The 21,941-nt window shown below is 43.4% G+C and overlaps 1 protein-coding gene and 1 long non-coding RNA gene across 3 annotated transcripts in view; one reads left to right on the top strand and one right to left on the bottom strand.

The window, feature by feature from the left end:
- The window catches only part of LOC120517130, a 44,483-nt gene extending 33,436 nt beyond the window's left edge, over window positions 1-11,047 (bottom strand). The window contains exons 1-3 of one of the 2 annotated variants that reach the window (XR_005630995.1): window positions 10,428-11,047; window positions 9,220-9,322; window positions 685-757 (exon numbers count right to left, since the gene is read on the bottom strand). This is a non-coding gene — a long non-coding RNA (uncharacterized LOC120517130). Of the gene's footprint in view, window positions 1-684; window positions 758-5,105; window positions 5,385-9,219; window positions 9,323-10,427 lie in introns of those variants that run through there. The other variant, XR_005630996.1, reaches the window with a different exon arrangement.
- A 4,015-nt stretch (window positions 11,048-15,062) lies between these two features.
- Window positions 15,063-21,941, top strand: part of foxk2a (forkhead box K2a) — a 68,265-nt gene continuing 61,386 nt past the window's right edge. The window contains exon 1 of the mRNA XM_039739269.1: window positions 15,063-15,640. Within this exon, the coding sequence (XP_039595203.1) occupies window positions 15,345-15,640 (296 nt within the window). The 5' untranslated portion in view covers window positions 15,063-15,344. The remainder of the gene's footprint in view (window positions 15,641-21,941) is intronic.

Below are 21,941 nucleotides of genomic sequence, written 5' to 3'. Positions count from 1 at the left end.
GCCGGTAGACTCGCCGGTTTCTGCAAGCTGGTCAAAGACACGGTGGTGGGCTCCCCGAGAGTGAGTGCCCACAATGCCCATAGAGCAGCACCGTGAGGCTGTTGAAATGGACATTTCTGTACCTAGGAGCTCCTACACTACTTGGCCGGGGGGCACACGGGAATACGAGAAGAAAAACAAACCACTGAAGACACACTTTATGCAGGCTAGCTATTTTTTTCCCTTTGAAAAGGAATGAGTATTCGATAATCGCATTACAAGTTGAAAATGTTTGAATTTTCTCTTTTTGTTTGTTTGTTGAATTTCAACGAATTTTACACATTTAAGAATGAGAGCACTGGGATCTTTAAATCTCATTTCTGGTGAGGAATGGTTGGAACAAATAATCCTCTCGCAACAAATGTTTTTCTTCTAGATTCAGAAGTATTAAAATCGTAGATACCCCCATGACCACACCCTTACCGAAACGTTATGGTCCATTAACCGACCAAAGCCCACCTAAGCAATGCACTTTTCATCACAATTACCCGCTGACCTTTTCATTTCCCTGCACTCTAGTAAAAGCTAACAATGCGTGTGTCATAAAATGGATGAAAGTGATTTAGGAAGTGCACAGTAGTAGACAGAATAAGCACCCGAAGCTCTTTGTAGAACATCAAAGTCAACTTTGGAGCCGTGACTTACCGAAACACAGTATCATCAGCACCCAGCTTCGAGGTCCAAGGTGGGCAATCTTGGTTCTGGGAGGTCTCAATATCTGTAAGCAACAAAACAAAATGAGCAAATTAGCTGGCAGTGGAGCTCTTTGGGACCAGGACTGCCCACCCAGTTCTGGTGTTAAGCCCCCCTTTTCAGGTGTGTTTGCACCGACTGTCACTGCAGAGTCTGTTTGTCCTCACGAGACAGCTCGGCTACGGAGGGACAAGTTCCTGGTGCATTCATTCTTCGTGGTGATTTGTTGGGAGAAATTCAGTTCTTACTTGAGATACCTTGAATAGAGCGTACTATACACATCTTCGATATTTCAAAAAGGCTCACATAAAGGGTTAGCTTTTGGGTCAGGCAGGGTGATGGATCGGTGGCTAAGGATCTGCGCTAGTATCTTTAAGGTTGCCGGCTCAAATCCCTCAAATACCGTCAGAAGGGATCCTACTCCGCTGGGCCCTTGAGCAAGGCCCTTAACCTGAAAATTGCTCCAGGGGTGCTGTATAATGGCGGACCCAGGGCTCTGATTCCTAAAGGTCATGAGAAAAGACAATTTACCCCCTCGGGGACTAATAAAGTATATCAAATCACAAAAAAAAAATGTACTAAAACATTGGCAATATTTCAAAAACGTCTCTTTTAAAATCACGCTTACCAATGTTACATTGAGAAAGGGTGCAATGAGAAGTCAACCAAAATGACACCTTCTGTTAGCAAACTAAAAAGATTACAATACGCTAACTAAAAAGATTACAATACAATGCGCTAACTAAAAAGATTACAATACGCTACCTAAAAAGATTACATAACTAAAAAGATTACAATATGCAAACTAAAAAGATTACAATACGCTAACTAAAAAGATTACAATACAATACGCTAACTGAAAAGATTACAATACGCAAGCTTTACAGGCAGCGCAGGCCCCTTCTTGAGTTGCCTCGAGAGCCGGCATATTGTATTCTGTTCAGTTAGCCAACAGAAGGTGTCGTTTTGCTTGACTTCTCGTTGCATCCATAATGGCCAACACAACACAACACCCTACTACACTGAGAGAGGTTATGTCAATTTGTAAATGTTGAATATTTTACTCTTTTACACGCCTGACAACCACTCCTGATGGCAAAACAAATCCCCAGTACCACCATGTTCTCAGAAATTGTGGATAAAAACAACTTTTCGTTACGTTATTAAATACCAGCTGTCCTCCGCGGCTCCACCCGTGTAGTAGTGAAACTGGACAAACTTTAAAAACCAATAAAAAAAATAAAAAACAAAATTGTAACAATTTGTATTGAGAAGAATTTATATTGACAGCTCTCATATCCGAGGGGCTCCTGATATACAATCGTTTTGGTTTTGCTATCAGGGCGAGAATGTAGCTGTGATCTCTTTGCCAAAAATGTAGAAAGTTGTCAAGATATCTCTGGCCAAGCAGAAGGTAAGTATGCTCCGACGTCAAACGTTGCCACTGTATCTGATCATGTTCGGCTCTGACAGGAGAGTGCCAACACGTGGGGAGAAGACCACGTGGCCGTGATATGCCTGCCAATGATCAGCTACCCTCTAAAACACACGTAGCTCTGATCTCTCTCTCAACGACGTCAAACGTTACCCCTTAACAACCTGTAGATGATAATAAGGTGCGCTCCAACACGTGGCGAGAGGTAGAGTGACTCGAACAAAGGCTGGCGTGTGAGTGAGGATGGCCCCGCCCACCTCCCTCTCAGATTCACGTGAATAAATCAGCGTCGCAACTGAACTGTGATGCTTATCACGATGACAGAAGTTGCAAAATCAAGCAAATTATACAAAAAATACCCAATCCGTTAATTAGATCTGTCGTGAAAAACGGACAGACACACAGACAGACAGACAGACGTTGGATTTTATATATATATAAACTTTTTCAAGGTGTCTTCTACACAAAATTAAACATGAAAATCAAATTCCATATAAGCCATATACCCTGTATACACTACAAGGCCAAACATTTATGGACACCTGGCCATCACACCTGTAAGAGCTTGTTGGACATCCCATTCCAACGTTATGGGCATCGATATGGAGTTGCCAAAAACGTACCCCCACCAAAAACAGCTTCCATTCGACTTTCTGCAAGATTTTCTAGTGTGTCTCTGGGAATTTGTGCCCATTCAGCCTCATTTGTGAGGTCAGGTATACAGTGTAACAAAGGCGCTATATAGGCGCCTGACCCGACACAGAAAGACACGGAGGCACTTATAAAAAGTACAAATACTTTTATTTTTCTTCCGCTGTGGGACACGTCTTCTCCGTGCCACACGGCCCAAACACAGTCCCAAAGCACCAACACTAAATCACAACACACTCTTCTTCCTCTACCACCACTCCTCCACAAGCGTAGTCCTCCTTCTCCCGACTCTGGCTCCTCGAGTGGTGGTGGCTGGCCCTTTTTGTAACCCACCCAGAAGTGTTCCAGGTGCTTGACCACCTGGTCCTAATTGAACCTCCGGGTGGGGCTGAAGATTCGTCCAGCCAGGCTGCTGAGTCCATGCAGCTCCCCCTAGCGTCCATCCGAGCCCCCGACCAGGCTGTGGAGGACTCCATCTCCCATGGAGCCCTGCGGGTGGTTGGGGAATCACCGTCAGCCATGGAGGCTGCCACCAAGCGTCCCGGGGGAGGTACTGGAGTGCCCATGGTGGCTCCCCCGGAACATAAGCAGCAGGGGTGTCCCTGCTGGGCATGGGACCCGGCTGTCCTTCACAACAGATATTGAACAAGAACACTTGGCTCACAATCAGCGTCCCAATTCATCCCAAAGGTTTATGTCTTTACGGACAGTCATGTTGAAACACAAACTGGAAGTGCACAATTGTCTAAAACGTCTTTGTATTGTGTGCCATCAACAGTACCCTCCACTGGAACCAAACTCTGAAAGCCGTCTCCTCCACCAAACTTTACAGTACACACTATACAGTCCAGAAGGTAGCATTCTCCTGGCATCCACCAAACCCAGATGGGTCCATCAGACTGCTAGATAGCGAAGTGCGATTCATCACTGCACATTTCTATTGTTCCAGAGACCCATGGCAGGCAGCACGCTTTGCACCACACCAATTGATAACTGGCATGCACACAATGATCTTAGGCTCGTGTGCAACTGCCGGGCCATGGAGACTTATTTCCTGAAGCTCCCAACACACAGTTCTTGTGCTGATGTTGCTTCCAGGAAATAGTTTGAAAACTCTGCTGTGAGTAATGCCACACAGGATAGGCCATTTCTAGTGTTTCAAGACTTGGCGGCTGCACTTTGTGAGATTACGCAGTGCACCACTTTGTGGCTGAGCTCTCGTTGCTCCTCAATGCTTCCACTCCACAATACCAACACTTACAGCTGACCAGGACAGGTGAAGCAGGACAGAAACTTCATGTCCTGACTTGTGACAACAGTGGCATCCTGCGATCTTGCCACAGTTAAAGTCAGTGAGCTCTTCAGTACGACCCAATCTTTGTCAATGGAGATTGCATGGCTATGTACTTGAACTGATGGCTTTGATGACAGTCGGTGTGGTTGGAGGACCTGAACTCAGTCCTTGGCAGGGGTGTCCACATACTATTGGCCTTATAATGTCGTTTGTAACAAACATGTAATGTAAGTTGGATATCGCAATGTAAAATTTCATGACTGAACCACACTTAAGTCTGGATGCCGTACTCATCGGTTGTGGTGAAGAGAGCTGAGCTGAAAGACAAAGCTCTCAATTTACCGGTCAATCTGCATTTCTACACTCGCCGATGGTCGCAAGCTTTGGGTAATGACGAATGAACCAGATGGCGGATATAAGTGACGCACATGAGCTTTCTTTGCCGGGGGTCTGGGCTCAGCCTTAGAGATAGGGTGAGGAGTGCAGATATTCACGAGACCAAAGCAGAGCCAGCTGAGGTGGTTCAGGTATCTGATTAGGATGCCAACCCAGCAGAGGTGTTTTGGGCATTTCCAACTGGGAGGAGGCCTTGGGGCAAGCCCGGGACACACTGGGAAGGATACACAACATTTCTCAGCTGGACTGGGAATAGATTGGTAGCAGAGGAGCTGGAGGAGGTGAAGGGGAAAAGGTACATTAGGGCATCTTTGCTCAGCCTGCTGACCCCGTACCCTGAACTGGATAAGCATCAGAAAATGGATGGATGGATAGACGGACAAAGGGATACATGCTCTGTTTGTCATCCCAATCCCACCCACTGCCAGGTCATCACAATATTTTAAAATGCTATTAAAATGTATTTAGGTAAAACGTGTTTCCTAACACAAGTAATTACATTCTCTTACAACTTATACTGTAAATACAAATATACACGGTATCCTGTATATAACGTATTTTTTAATATGACAGTGTGATCAGATGAATGGACTGAGGGAAGCCAACAAAAAAAAAAAAAAATGTTGGGGCACCAGCCAGGCTACTTTGTTTAATTGGCAGAGCAAAATAACAAGGAGTGTAACGCTCTTGGCAAACAGCAAAGTCAGCTTTAATAAGCCTGCTAATGTGTCAAAATAAGGTCCCGACAGTGGCAGCTCTGTCTTCGTTGAAGGCACGGTCAAAATGCGATGCCACCTTTCTGAGACCACCTGTTTTTATGGTGTGCAAGGTGGAGAGGGCGGGCCAAGGTGTCCTGCATTGGGCGTCTTCTCAGAACTGCAGATGAAAGAGGAGACAGGAGCGTTAGAGACAGCGCCCTCTCTTGTCCTGGAGTGGTATTGCTTACCCCGGCAGAGCCGGGGAGATGATACCCCGGGCGCACAAGCATGACAACTTCTCTCTATCATAAAAAAAAAATCTTGGAGTAGAGAGATGAGACACTTTCACATCCCACGACACGAGACTTTGTGCCAAGAGATTTAACCACGCCTGGGCCGGACAAAGACCGTTGTAAAGAATTCAGAAAAGTTGGCGTGGTACATATGCAGAGCAGATTACAGTATGAAAATTCGAAAGTCTCAAAAAAATGATAGCGAAGATTGTATTAGCGCAAACAAACAGAAATTATTACTAGGTGAAATAATGGAACAGCGAAAAGAGGTTGAATATATTGTTCTGATTTAAACGTTAAGTCGGAGACTTGTAGATCGTCTGATTCGTGTTGCCATCAGAGAGAAGTAGTGTTTCTTCCCAATGAAGAGACGTATCCATGAGAATTAAAAGATTTGTTGTTTGGTGAAACTGAAATTTCAAGCCCCACGAGACAAGACTTTATGAAAAGAGATTTGAAAAAGTCCTGCGCACATAACCACACACACAGTTCAGTCATTCCTCATTTGTGTGAATGCTATTGTCAGACACAGTTCGTGTAGAGAGAAAGAAACGATATTCACTCACGGGCAGTTATACGTTGCGTTGTCACGATGGAATTCCAAACACGGAATCAAAATTCAATGCGATATTGATGAAAAGGTAAACCTATGAACATAGGTGATATGACAGAAGTGTGTCGATATTGTCCGGCTTTATAAACTTTTAAGTCGGAGACTTGTAGATCGTCTGATTCGTGTTGCCATCAGGGAAAAGTAGCGTTTCTTCCCAATGAAGAGGCGTATCCACGAGAATTAAAAGATTTGTTGTTTGGTGAAAGTGTAATCCACATACGCAAGCGGCAGAGATGCGAAGTGGCTGGCACGTAGCCCAGGCCAGGGGTTATGGGGGTGAAGGGGTTGGCGAGCGAAGCGAGCAGGCAAGCCCCTAGTATTTAAGAAAGAAAACACATCTGTCTCTGTCATTGATGGTGTAAAAATGACCCAACTTTCGAAACAAAAGTCCACCAAGTACCTGAATGCACCTGTAAGTGACATCATGCATCCATTTGTAAGTCCTTTTGCTTTTATTCTAAAGCCTCAGGGTCTGTGAGGCCCTCTGCCTTAAAGTGTGACGGGTCGGCTGTGTTTGCTCAGCATGCGGCTGTAAAACTGCACTCCAGTGAGCGGCGGAAAGGAGTCGCAGAGATGATACAAACGATGCTCTCTCTTCCTTTTCCTTGGCACAGTTGGCAAAAGTCAAGGGCAGAGCACAGCTTGCAATTATCATTCTAGTTGTGTAGAAGACTGGTGTCAGGGGGAAAAAAAAAATCTCCTGCTCTGGCTGGCAGTGTGTGAGCGGAGAGCTCAGTGAAATCAGGATTAAAGAGCAGATTCAAATGCCATGCTGATAGTTTAAAGGATTCTCATCACTGATGAATTTTTCATTTTGCTCCACCATTCAACAAAAATCATTTAGCTCCGGTGACCAAACCTCCCCTGCTTCGTCACAGCCAAGTGTAGGAAGCTGTCTGTAATGGATTCATGACGCTCACAGCCGAGGGCCTTTCTCCACCTGATTTGATATACTTGGATTTTTTTTTTTTTTCACTGATAAATTCATAAGCCACTCTGCCTCCTTCTACTGACGATGAGGTTTTAGATCAGTTCTGCCCTTCGAGAAGGAGAGCACAACAGCTGGCTCCTCAGCTTTGTGCAGCTGTCAAACTGGGAACTGCATGGGAGTGAAAGGAATACAGATGCTAAAATCTTACAGAAAAGTAAGAGTAGCAATGGCCATCTATAAAATGCACATTGTGAGCCGGTGCTGGCAAGAGTTGGCCAGGGCCAATGGTAGCAACTGGGTGGCGCACACCACACACACACCTCAATAATATGCTGGCAACAGCAGGGAAGGTCATGCCAATGCCAGTATGGAAATGCAGTGGCTGCTGGGAGAAGAGGTGGTGAGCCAATAGGCACCTGAACAGCCAATCACATGAACACATAGTATAATTGTGTTTAAACAGTGCCCCCTCCTATACCCTCAAGGAACAGCCTCAGACCTTTAGACACAATGAAATATTACAGACAAGGGACCCGAGTGAATACACAATACAGCTTTGACATTTTTACTTTGTTTAATTAAAGGAACAAAGTGATCCAGCCCCCCTATCGTCCATCTGGAAAACTAATTGCCCCCATAGTTTCAATACATGGTTGAAGCACCTTTAATAGTACTAATCATAAATTGAACCACTTCCTGTCGTCTGATATCAGTCTTTCATGTCACAACCCACCTGCTTTTTTTTTTTTTTAAAACCCAAACTTCCCTGCTATAAAAATAATCCGGCAACAAGGGATCGGGAAATGGACAAATCATAAAAGCAACAAAGTCAGAGTCTGAGAGTATCAGACGTCAAATCCAAAACACTAAGCAAACTCGTAGTCAAAAGGCTTGCTAGGATTATTAAACAGAAAATGGCCAAGAAGTGTCAAATGCCCTGAAAATAACAAAGACCAATAGGAGAGCATGCGCTGTCAACATCATGTCATGTGACTTCTGGGGAGCCGGGCGAGCCAACCGGCACCCACATCCTAGCAACAGCTGTTCAAAGTGGCAAAACAAACACATAATGATAATAATCGTTAACATTTGTCCCGAGACCACAACTTCCACATTAATAAAAGATAAGTGTCCGTCCGATTGCTATGTCTCTGTAATTCCAAAAAGATGGCACATCAAACATTTTTGAAATAATACAATGCATTGCATTTCTCAGTCCAATAGATGGCACATCGCACACATTAACACTGCTTTTATGAATCCCATACCAAATGGCATATAACAGAGACAAATGCATTGCATGTATCATTCCAACAAATCGCGCATAACAAATATTAACACAGCTTTTAAAAATCCCATTCCAAATGGCCTATAACAGAGACCGACGCATTGCCTAGTGCACTGCAGTCGTTAACGCTGAGGTCCAAGTTGATTACTTAGCCTTCAACCTGAAATAAACAGGTAACAACACAGTTAGTACAAGAAGAATTGCACATGGAGATTCCAGCCATTGGACTGCATCTCCAAGTATAGATGGGCAGGTTCATTGGCTCTAAGCTATTGGTTTGCAATCGTTTTGGCCTCTGGATCCCTGAAAAACATTGAAAATAACGTGAGGTGGGACCCAATCAAGTGGCGGTGTCTCCATTGGTGTGATGAGCAGCTGGACAAATGGAATGTAAGCGGCTTGGCTGCTGAAGTGGCTTTTTTTTTTGGTTTTTCAGTTGGCGACACAAAGATGGCAAATCATGACCCTTTTGAATAGATAATACCAAATAATAATATAACCAGTTGGTAATGGAAAATAGGGTAACAAAAGCTGGAGAGAGCTATGTTCCTGAAGAAAATAAACACCTTGGGACCATTTTCTTTTTGGGAAAAAAGAATCAAGTTAGTGCTTAGCCAGTTGGACAAACTGGTTGCTCAAACCCTTTCAGGCATCCTTCAATAACTGATGGTGTAAACCTGAAGTGTAACAGTAAGACCATCTACTGTAGTGAGAAGTGTGTTAACCAAGAGCCAAACAGAACATGCCAGAGAAACTCCACAAAATTAAGGTGGCAGCTGGACCACACAATGCCTCATTGTTTAGTGTGGATGTTTCTTTTTAAGAGTTTAGTGAGATTCCTAACACAAAGATGTTCAGAATTGTTCTACATCTAACGAGAATACTTACAAAATTGAAACCGTCATCCACCTGCATGAAGCTGAAGGCCATGTTTTTCTGTCAATCAGTTGGTATTTGTTATCATCGCAGTCTTTCCCGCTTCTTCTAGATGCTTCTCGACACACAAAAAAAGGAGACAGTTAAGTAACCAGTCTTTCACTGTGCATTGGGAGCATGGCTGCTTGGGAGATGACCTACTTCAGAGTTACAAAATGCTTACACAGCCATGGCAATGTGTTATAGACATCTACTGCATAACAGGGCAAGATGAATCTTTACAGACAGAAAACAGTCACTTTATGCTACCACAATATTGGTCTGGAAAGATAAAAACGGTTCAGGCAACACTTGCAGCTCATAGAACCTTTAGAAGGTCCATATAACAGATGGCCTCCTGCCAGAGGAACAGTGGCATTCAAAATTGAATATTTTAAATTGGTGTCAGCAGTGGGATACACACATCAAATTGTGAGAATTGATAGTTGAATCAGTTAATGGGGTCAAGGGGAGTTACATTCTACATCGGGGTCCTCAATCACGGTACTGGAGGGCCGCAGTGGCTGCAGGTTTTTTCTCTAACCCAATTGCTTAATAACAAGTTCTTATTGCTCTACTTTAGTGGTCTCGCTCAATTAAGATTTGGAACCCTTCTGGCTTATTTTAGTCTTAAACAGCTCTATTCTTGGTTTTTAATTGCTCCTAATTAATAATAACATATAAAAAAGACCCGCATTTCTCCATTTAGCTGGTTACCGTTTACACCGGTGTGTGTTTATCAGGCACTATTGGGTTTAATTAAATACTTGGAAGGAAACTGAAGAGAAAAAAAGTGAAGGACTGAGAATTACTCCTCCATTTTGGCCTTCAAATCATTTGGATGAGATCCTTAGAAAGAGGAAGAAAATCGAGGATATGAGAATGAGCTGACACAGCAGAGTTAAAGCACAAACAAGCCATGAAATTTAAATTATTGGCAAGAATTGCTTTCTAATGAAGCAACCGAGTTAGAAGGAAAACCTGCAGCCACTGCGGCCCCCCCAGGACTGGCATTGAGGACCCCTGTTCTAGATAATGGCCGCGACCGACTTTACTGGAACACACGTTACACCATTGATTGCCTGTGCCTGGTAATGGAGCAGTCTGAATAAACTGATCGCTAAACACAACTCAGCCAATAAAGAATGCACTAAACAATAACATATTTAAAAAACTTTTACCTGTTGCTAAACACGTTACTGCTATGAATCAAAGACATGTAGGAGGGTTGATCAGCAAATCTAAATCAGGCTCATAACCCGTCCTGGGTAGATTCTTGTCTTGTGCTTCATTTAGCTGGTAATGGCTTCAGATCACCGTGACCCAGTACTAATTAATTCAGGATTAGGAATCATTCAGGCAGGTGGATGTGACAAACATCCAAACAGCTCTTTTATAGCTCAAGTTCTGATTTTAAAGTGATTCCAAGTTTACAAGCCATTTTGGGATGGTGCAATTCAGAGGCCTCGGGGAAACTTTCATTGCATGCAGCTAAGTCAAGTGAAGGCTCTGTGTCACCAGGCAGTCTACAAACATTAACAGAAGGAAAAAAGTTAAACACTCAGGAAGAGGATGAAAGAATAATTCGGTGATGTTTGTTACACAAAACAATACAATTACACAAAAAAGAAGTAAACATACTGCCACATTCACAAGATTATTTTTCTTTTCTGGGCTATAAAAGTGGAAGGGCCCATGGGGGAAGAATTCGGGAGCTACAGAACAGTCAGTTTCCCATTTCTGCCCTCCCAGTCATGGAGACCTTTATGATGTCATCCCAGCCCCGCCTCCTCTCCCACCCACTTCCAGATCACCCACAATACATATGACCCCAAAGGAAGAAGCAGTCAATCTGACAAAGCTCAGGGACAAGACACTCAAATGTCGTCCCAGACCTAAAATGCAAGAAGCTAAAAGTCTTTGGCAAAAGCCATCCTTCGCCCACTGCGCCCCAAACCTTTATGATGATTCCATTTGTGTTTTTCACTACTTACAATATAATGTAATAATATTTATATGATTTCAAGTGCTGTTGATTCTAAAAACTTTAGTCATTTGGTTTCACTAAATGTCTTATTTCATACTCACTAACTCAACAAGGCAAAGCTAAAGACAAAATTGGTGATGTTGTCTTTGAAATAATCATTTTACATGGAGCAAATACTTATTAATAATAAGCTAGTTTAAGATGTCTGCCGAAAAATACTGATTTGGTCTTTATGTATTTTATTATATTTACTGCCTATTGTTTAGTTTTATAGTGCCTTTTCTACCTATCTATTTTAGTGCATTTTACAACTAATTATGAACTCTATTATTTATTGTCTGTATTTAATCTTCACATATGTTAGATTGCAATATAAATACACTACATATTTGCAAGTGTAATTTATAACCCAGCAACTTTTGTAACTTTTACCAGAATACCTTTACAAGGCACTTTTTCAGTAAGCATCAGAAAGCTCTTGTATACACATTTCCATAGAAAATGTAATCTTGTTAATCTTTTATAGTTTAATTTGTGGATCTGCCAGGAAGAACAGGATGAACTGTCCAAATCTAGGTGTGTAAAGTTTATAGAGACACACCTAAGCAAACTCAAAGATGGAATTGCTGTCAAAGGTGCTTCTACAAAATGATGAACTAAGGGTCTGAATACTTCTAGGAATAAGAGACTTCAGCTTTTGATTTATAATAAATTTGCTAACTTTTCTAAAAACAGGTTTTCACTTTCTCATTATGGATTGAGCATGGCAAAGGTGCTATATAAATAAAATGTATTATTTTTATTATGAAGTGTAGTTTGATGGACAAAACTGACAAATTTATTTGCATATTTCCATAGAAAATGTAATCTTGTTAATCTTTTATAGTTACATTTGAGGATCTGCCAGGAAGAATAGGATGAACTGTCCAAATCTAGGTGTGTAAAGCTTATAGAGACGTACAGTACAGGCCAAAAGTTTGGACCCACCTTCTCATTCAATGTGTTTTCTTTATTTTCATGACCATTTCCAGCACTCCATCACTCTCCTTCTTGGTCAAATAGCCCTTAGACAGCCTGGAGGTGTGTTTGGGGTCCTTGTCCTGTTGAAAAATAAATGATCGTCCAACTAACCAGACTTCTGCACAACACAACTGCTGGTCCCAACCCCATTGATAAAGCAAGATATTCCACTAAATAACCTGATAAGGCTCACCTGTGAAGTGAAAACCAGTTCAGGTGACTACCTGTTGAAGCTCATCGAGAGAATGCCAAGAGTGTGCAAAGCAGTAATCAGAGCAAAGGGTGGCTATTTTGAAGAAACTAGAATATAAAACGTGTTTTCAGTTATTTCACCTTTTTTTTTTTAAGTACATAACTCCACATGTGTTCATTCAGAGTTTTGATGCCTTTAGTCATGAAAATAAAGAAAACACTTTGAATGAGGAGGCGAGTCCAGACTTTTGGCCTGTACTGTACCTAAGCAGACTCAAAAGATGGAATTGCTGTCAAAGGTGCTTCTACAAAATAATGAACTAAGGGTCTGAATACTTCTAGGAATAAGAGACTTCAGCTTTTGATTTATAATAAATTTGCTAACTTTTCTAAGAACATGTTTTCACTTGGCGGCAGAATGGTAGCGCTGCTGTCTTGCAGTAAGGAGACCTGATTTTGCTTCCCGGGTCCTCCCTGCGTGGAGTTTGCATGTTCTCCCCGTGTCTCCGTGGGTTTCCTCCCACAGTCCAACGACATGCAGGTTAGGTGCATTGGCGATCCTAAATTGTCCCTAGTGTGTGCTTGGTGTGTGGGTGTGTGTGTGCCCTGCGGTGGGCTGGCACCCTGCCCGGGGCTTCTTCCTGCCTTGCGCGCTGTGTTGGCTGGGATTGGCTCCAGCAGACCCCCATGACCCTGTCTTAGGATATAGCAGGTTGGATAATGGACTAATGGGTGTTTTCACTTTCACATTATTGGTTGAGCACGGGAAAGGTGCTATATAAATAAAATGTGTTATTATTATTGAGTGTAGTTTGACAGACAAAACTGACAAGTTTATCCTTTTAAAATGATATAAAGTATGCAGAAAGTGAAGGGAACTGAATATTTTCTGAATGCACTATATCTATAAATTGTTTCATTTATTCTGCTAACTGAAATGTCAGTTAGACTGTATAGTACCTTTGACTTTTTTTAAGCATTAAATGTACTCTAATAAATATCGTTAGCGGTTTGCTTTATTATAGACGGCAGCTTACAGCTGCTTCCTATCCAGTCTAATGGATCTTGACAGGATCTGCCAGCAAAAATGGGATTAACTGCCAAATCCAAGTGTGCAAAACTTGTAGAGACTTACTCATGAAAACTTGAAACTGGAATTGCTGTCAAAGGGGATTCTACAAAGTACTCAATTAAGGGTCAGAATATTTCTGTGAATGAAATGACAGTGTAGGGTAGTTTGGTCTGCCCTACACAGCCTGTCGTCACTAGAACCCTCACCAGGAAAGCTGATTAAATGAAAAGGAAAGTAATAGGTGACCCTTCATCCTTTAATTGGATTACAACGACTCACATATGGACAGGTGGACAATTTCTCACAGATCACACTTCTGACACAAGCCGCCTATCCTCAGTCTCCGTGTTTGTTTGTATCCCCTGCAGCAGCTCAGAGTGTACTGGATCAGTATTTATAAAGTTTAGAATTCTTTATTACGGCCATCTCCTTGGCTACTTGGCCGCACTGCCGCCAGGTCACATTTATGGCAGGCTCTTGAGAGTCGACTCTTTTTTTTTTCCCTTCTTCATTCTATCCAAACACTGTCCCAGATCCACTGACCCCATGCTCGACCGCACGTACTAAGAAGTGTCCTGCCACAAGCGCACCCCCCAGGCCGTGGATATGCCCGCCCCCTTCTTTTGACACCTGCTAATCACAGCCGTCACAGTGGCTCCGCCCCCTCTATGTTTACAAACAGTCCTCGCATAGGTCAATGGCCAGACGCTTTCCGTGACGTCACATGAAAGCACATGTCAGCTACGATGAAACGTGCCCGGGGCAGCGCGTCCCCTGCCTTACACATTATCATGAGACGTGTCCCTGAATGCGACACTAGTGTGAAGCACCGCATTATCACGCCCCAACCGTACGGATTGTGACCTCCATAATAAAAACGAACGGCAAGGTGCACCATGGGTAACTCGACTTGTAAACCTCCGGTTTGCAGCCGACATTCGGGCTGCAAAGGAAACGCCGAGTGGATTCTTGAGAAGGGAGCGGCCCAAGGCAATTGAAGTGCGGCTCGCAGAGTCCTCCGAGCCCGCACAGACATTTCCCGGCTTGTCCTGCAATAGTTGTTTAAAAGGAAAAACTGAAATGCCGAACAGGCGCAGCAGGACAACCTCGTGGTCTTTTATGGTATTGAAGAACTGCGGCCGAGGACGCTCAAAAAATTCGTTCCCCCCAGAAAGCCAAACGACACACGGCTGAATTCGTAGCGCCGGCTTGGTAGCACGTGTTCCACACGTTGCTTAAAACACCCCTTCGAAACGCCATGCTCTGCCGGCTGTGTTTTACTGCTAAACAGGAACCAAACTTTAATTACTAGTCAGGCATCCCATTAAACAAAATCTGAACCTCCTCCAAGGCATCTCCTTCGACAGAAGTCCGTCACGTCCCGTGCCGCGTTTTCTCCTTCGCCTTCGAATCTTTTGCGCTCACAGACCAACCAACCCCTTTTTCTTCCTCTCCCTTTTTTGCAGCCGGCTACGCGTTCGATCCGATTGGCGGTGACTTTCCCGTCGACCAGCCATCCACGTGTTCTCATTGGCCAATTCGGTCGCCAATCCATCCGTTCCTCCAGCCTCGCTGCATCGGTTTGGTTGACCCTCTCTCCTTCCCTTTCTCTGTCTCGCGGCGGTGGGTCGGAGCCGCGGTCTCTTACCTGACGCGGTCCCTGTTTAATGAATTCTTGTGCAATTGGCGTCACCCTCCAAGAAAACCAAAAACATTCGCAAAGCCACCCAAAGTTCGAAGCCAGGCGGCCGCCTCATTTGAATCCGCTTGCAAATTGCCCCCCCCTCCCACCACCCCTTCTCCTCCACCTCCTCCTCCTCCTGTAAGATGGCGGTGGTGAGCGGGGTGTCCGTGCCGGCGGTCGCCCGGTTGGAGGGCCGCGAGTTCGAGTATTTGATGAAGAAGCGTTCAGTGACCATCGGACGGAACTCATCGCAGGGCTGTGTGGACGTAAGCATGGGACACTCGAGCTTCATCTCACGCCGGCACCTGGAGATCTTTACCGCCGGGGAAGACGGGGCTGGTGGTGGAGACTTCTATCTACGCTGTCTCGGCAAAAACGGGGTGTTCGTGGACGGCGTCTTCCAGAGGAGGGGTGCCCCGCCTTTGCAGCTGCCCCGAGTGTGAGTAGCGCGCCACGCCGCTCGTTGTCGCCGTCACCTCAGGTGTTGTTGTTATTGTTGTGCGTGACACGTGCGTGCTTGGCCGCGGGACAGAGCTCGACTGGGTCTCGCGCAGGCACGTTTCACTGACAATGTTTGGGTGGCCGCTTGTTCTCCTCGCGACAAGAGCGTTGCCAGCTGCGGGCTCGCAGTTTCAGGGGACCCGAGTGGCAGACTCGTCGCGACCCCACCCTCACTGGGTGTCACGTTTTCCTTCAGTTTACAGATTGTTGGATGGCAGTTCGCGTGCACGCAGCAGCCTTGAAGCGCCGAATTCCTTCAGTTATTAAAGGGGATTCTTTGAGTGTAAAGCATAGGGAGGTGTGTTTAGGCTTAAGATTATCGTAGGTTCAAGTTTGTTGTCATTGAACACAATACAAGTACCATGGCAACGTAATGTAGTTTTGCATCCATTAAGAAGTGCTCATAGAAGGTAATTGTAAGTAATCGGGTAAATATAATTAAGTACAGCAGTGGGAGACGGTACAGTAGTAACAGTAACATGTGGATAGTAGTATAGGCGCAAGTACAGCACAGCCCAGACAGTTCTGAGGTATCAATGGCTCAAGACTGTAGTGCAGCCTGGTAGACCTGCGGTAGGTACAGAGTCCTAGGGTATACATGGATGGTTTTAAGGTCAAGTAGAAAGGGCAGATTTGGAGTTCGGCAGGGTAGGGAAGAAGCTGTTCCTGGCACATAGTTCTGTATCGTCTCCCAAAAGGAAAAAGAGTAAACTGGCCATGGCTGGGGTTAGAGTGGTCCCCAATGATGCTAGCATACCACCTGCAGGCACCGGTTTGCACTGGATGTTCTCTATGACAGGTAATGAGGCACCGGTGATGTGTGAGGCAGTTTTCAGAGATGTCCAGTCTGAGAGCATGCAGTTACCATCCCAAATTGTGATACGTTTGGTCGGCATGCTCGCAGTGGGACAAGTCCAGTAAGATCTTTAGGATCTTGCGAGACAGTTGGACTTTCCTCCTCCTCAGAAAAGTAGACGTTTCTGTGCCTTCTTGACCTGGGCATAGGTGTTAATGAAGCATGAATAATCCTGAGAAATGTGAAGGCCCCCCACATGTATTGTAGTCTGGCTTTAGCCCCCTGGAGGAGTATATTGAAAGTCTGTTTGTCATTGTTGTCTTTTGTGGTTTTTGTGGAATCAAGGGATGGGATGGAGACTGGCATTCGTTGAAATTAAGATAGAAGTAATCTTTGTTTTATATGCAGTATTGCCTAATCATGCCAGTGGATGAGCCTACGGTGTCCTGGATAATGGACTATCTGGACTGGCAGACTGTGGTTTCTGAGGCTCGTGGACTGTGTCAGCAGTACAAGGAACAGTCCTACCACCTTTTTGTCTTCATTCCGTACACCTCAGACTATAAATCCAACACCAGGTGCTGTCACTTGTGGAAAATATCTGATGATTATGCACGGAGGGTCAAGCCCACTCTGTTCCCGGTTCTCATTGATGGTGAAGATGTGGAGGGGGTGAGGACATGTAGGTACCTCGGGGTGCACCTGAACGACCAGCTTGAGTGGAGTACCAGCACAAAATCTGTGTACAAGAAGGGGCAGAGTTGTTTTGGTTTTTTGAGGTGGTTGAGGTCATTTGGTGCATGCAGGCCACTTTTGCACATTTTCTACCAGGCTGTATTGCCCAGTGTATTTTTCTATGTGTTAGTGTGCTGGGAATAGGGCAATAGTCCAGGTGATGCCAACAGACTAAAACTGATTAAAATGACTAGTTCAATCCTGGGAGTCGGGGTTGGCCTCACTGAAGGAAGTGGTAGAGCAGACAGTCACTCAGGAAGTCGCTTACTATCCTGGACAATGACTGTCACCCCCCTGTGTGAGGTTTTGGATAAACAGAGGAGCATGTTTAGCAACAGACTGAGACAACTGTGGTGTTCCAAGGAGTGCAAAACGAGGTCATTTCTACACTCCGCCAGCTGGCTTTGTAATGAGACACCCCTCAGCCAAAGGTGGTCTTGTTGTCTATGTGCTGAATGGTACTTAGCTAGTTCTATCTATCTATCTATCTATCTATCTATCTATCTATCTTGTAGACATCTTAACAGGCAGTGGCACTATGTGGAAGATACTGTGCCAATGACTGACATCCTGTACTGTGTGCAATGCTAATCACTCCGTACATAGTCAGTACCTACACTTTAATGTACTTCTAGATCATTCTTGTTATGTGTATTTGTAACTTTTTTTTTTTTTCTGGTTCTGTAAACCTGCATATTCCTTTGGAACTAATTATTAGGGTGCATTGTTAAGAACAACGAACAGATGTATGCAGGAGTCAGGTGAAGGGTGTTTTTTGGTGCAGAAAAAGTAGAGGTAGTTGCAAAGGAGAGAATGAAAACAAAGCTGAGGGCCATTATGAACAAGGCTGCACATCCTCTCTGCGACACACCAACACTGAGAACAGTCAGCCAAGAAATGATTCAGTAGAAGTGTGTCAGTAAACACGACTGAGACTCTGTTATACCACCAGCATTATGCCTGTAAAGTGCTTTACTGTAACTCGCGAGTCAGAAAATTTCTTTTTTGCTAGTTTTCTTCTTTTTTTTATTCATTCCGGTATAAAAAACTATATACCACCTCACCCTGTAGATAAAATTTCTATCTGTCTACCTACAAGTCCATCTTTAAAACCGTGTATATACATGAAAGGAGCGTGAAAATGAGTAGACTGATTTGCCATCTCATGCATTCCTTTGTTTTTGTGAATTGATTATAAATGGTGCGCATAGCCAAGTGCACAGTCCATTAAAGGTAAATAGAAAAAAAAAAATGTAATGTCCTGTATCAGAGATATTTTAAAATGAAGAACTGTACATCTGTGGTTAAGCCTGTTGCATTTTCACTTAAGTGTGTATCTTGTTACGTGCGCCATTATGTCATATCTGAGGAGTGGACATCTCCCTGTATTGCTCTTCATCAAATGTCTATCTAGAAATGGTAGATTCATTACTTCTCCAAGGTTTCAGTGTTTGTGTGGAAGTAGAAGGCAATCGTAATTCGGGCTCAGAAGTACTGCAGTTTGACTTAATTATTTGAAAGGGTTATCCTAAGAATGACTTGACATTAGTTGATCTTTGAATATGCGAAATCTGATAAACAAGAGGAGACCATTCAATCCATCAGGCTTTTTTGTTCAGCTACATGTTAAGCTGCTCCAGTATTTAATCCAGGTTCTTCTTCAAAGTTGTCAGGTTTCTGTTTCAATTCCATCTCTTGGCAGTTTGTTCCTGATTTCCTACAACTCTTTGCGTAAAGAGCGCTTGTCCTAAATGCACGTCCCCTTAGTTTCCACTGGTGTCTTACAGTGTGTGATTCACCTTTAAGTTGAAATAATTCAGCTAGATATATTTCATCAATGCCTCTGAGAATTTTGAAGACTCGGATTAGGCTCCTTTGCTTGAGACTGAACAAGCTTAACACCGGAGTCTGTCAGAGTATGACATGTCCTTAAGTCCTGGGATGCTCCTGGTTGCTCTCCTCTGCACATCTTAAAGTGCTGCTGTGCCTTTTTTTTGTAGTGTGGTGACCAGAATTGCACATAGTAGTCCAGATGTGGACTCACTAGTGCATTGTATAGTCCCCAATTTATGTTCAACAGTTTTTACAACACAACCTAACATTTCAGTTTTTAGTATCTTCTACACATTGCTTAAATGAGGAAATTTTTGTGTCAACGTCCATTATCTTACCCACTATATCCTAACACAGGGTCACGGGGGGTCTGCTGGAGCTAATCCCAGCCAACGCAGGGTGCAGGGCAGGAAATAAACCCTGGGCAGGGCACCAGCTTACTGCAGGGCACACACTAGGGACAATTTAGGATCGCCAGTGCAACTAACCTGCATGTCTTTAGGCTGTGGGAGGAAACCCACGCAGACATGGAGAGAACATGCAAACTCCACTCAGGGAGGACCCAGGAAGTGAACCCCAGGTTCCCATACTGCGAGGCAGCAGCGCTGCCACTGTGCCACCGTGCTGCTCTGTGTCAACATAAAACCCTAAATTATTTTGCTTCCTGCAGGTCAGTGTTTCCCATCTTGTATTTATAATTGATGTTCCTTTTGCCTGTGTGTAGCCCTTTGCACTTTTCTACACTAAACTGCATTTTCCAAGCATTTGCCCAGTTCAGGACCTTGTTCAAGTCTTTATGAATTGTTTTCGCTGCCTCCTCAGTGTCTGCCATTCCTCCAGTTTCATTATCCTCTAGTATCAGACTTTGTAGTTTTATATTTATTGTGCTTGTGGGATCTTATTTTTTATAGAGAGATTTGTATGAGAAGTGACTTGCAAATAGTATGTCCTTGGCCAAGAACCTTGCATTGATGCGATCAGTAAACAGTGGTGTTTAGAGTCTTTGTTTTATATAGTGACTACAGTCCTGTTAACAGGATGAAATAGCAATTCAAGTTTTGTACAATAGGGTGGTGCACCAGACCGTGCATGTCAGGAATGAGCATGGGCGACGTTGGCAGTTCTTGATTGGCTTATGTTTGTGTGAGTAGATATAAATTACAGACGGTACATAAATAGGGTGAGGATTAGATAAGGGATAAAAAAAGAGACACTGGCAACAGTTAAGTAAGCATGTCCGTCATCCCATTGACTGCAGCATTGCATTTAATTGTGAAGAGTTTGAGGAGATCTGCAGCATTGCATGTTGATGCTTGGCCAATAACGAAGTACATTTAGCCGCACACTTGCTCATCTGTTTCATTACATCAGATATTTCTTTCAGATATGTGTTATGTTCAGTTTGGCTGATGCCTCACAAATCTTGTGTCCCAGGTTTGAACCCTCACCCAGGTATTCTTTGTGTGAAGCTTGCATTTTCTTTGTTGTTTGTGAGGATTTTTTTTTTTTTTACCCTAAGATATTCCGGTTTTCCCCTGACATACCTAAGCTGTGAATAGAAGGTGAGTGTGGATGAATGTGTTCTGTAATTGACTCAAGGACGATTCCCAGCTTGCAACCCCTTCTGTGAACTATATGAAAAGTGGATGGCAGGACAGATTGAACTTTATCAGCAGAAAGGTTGTGGTAGAATTATCAATTACAGCAATCAATATCAAAGATGTCCATGAAAAACCTCACATTACTCGAAGTGCATAAACCACATGTCAGGACATTCAATCATATGCTCACAACATGCAAAACTCCAGTACTTTTTTAGCTTAAATATTGTCAGATGAATAACTCTGGAAAATGAAAGTAGTCTACAAACAGGAAGCCCCTTCACAAGGTGTCACACTCAAATTGAAGAACCACCTTTTCTCTTCATTTATTGGTCAAGAGTCCTGCCTTCAGTTCAAAAGGGAGACCTCTTGTGAAGAAGCATCTGATGTGTGGACCACTTTCATTTTCCTGGGTTATTTCCAGTGGTTTGCACTGATATGGGGGAGTAATGGGAGATTTTTTTTCATGGGATCTTTTTAATGTTGTTTGTTGTTGTCAAACATTGTTCACTGTAGGCTCCCATTCTTTCAGAAATATTATGTCTATTCTCCTCAAAGATGCGATATTACAGATTTTTCCAGCTATCACTACATGAGTTAACAAAAAAAAATGGGCAGGGTATTCATTTAATGGATATTTGAATTATTATTACAGGTCCACCAAATGCTGCATGGTCACATTATTAAAAACATTTCTGTACAAGGCTGCTGTATACTGTATACATTAGTGTAAATTGTTTTGTAATCCTGTAAATTATGAAAGGTACTATGTAATCTGGTTCTGTGTCAGTTCCTTTTAGCACTGATTTTAGGATTAAAAATTTAAGATCATGGCTTTGTCCAACCCAATCTTAATTCTTGACTTGGCTAGAATGTTTACTTGATAGTCAAATGTGCTACAGTTGTGGCAAGTATGTTTGATGTTTTAATTGTAGTCCTGCCTTTGCGATACTTGATGTGTAAAAATGAAACCTCACTGCAGGATATTTGGTGTAAAGTGGAGTTACCACGCCTGCGTGACCGGTATGCCTATGGAAGCAAAATGTACATAAAAAGTATTTTTCTGTTTAACGTATTTGTGTACTTTAACTGCATTTCAGTTGTGTTCAATTTGAAGGTGCCTACCTTGAAGAGGTTTTGATATTCCGTTTCGGCGTAAACAGCAGTCTGCGTCTTTAGATATGAAGAGAGTTCTTGTAAAATGTTTGCTATGTATAAAGGATAGTAATTTTGCTGTTTTTTTAAAAAAAAAAACACATATTTAAGTGTGAATT

Source organism: Polypterus senegalus, chromosome 17 (genome assembly GCF_016835505.1).
Source record: "Polypterus senegalus isolate Bchr_013 chromosome 17, ASM1683550v1, whole genome shotgun sequence".
Classification (NCBI taxonomy): domain Eukaryota; kingdom Metazoa; phylum Chordata; class Cladistia; order Polypteriformes; family Polypteridae; genus Polypterus; species Polypterus senegalus.
This window is presented reverse-complemented; position numbering and strand designations above follow the sequence as displayed.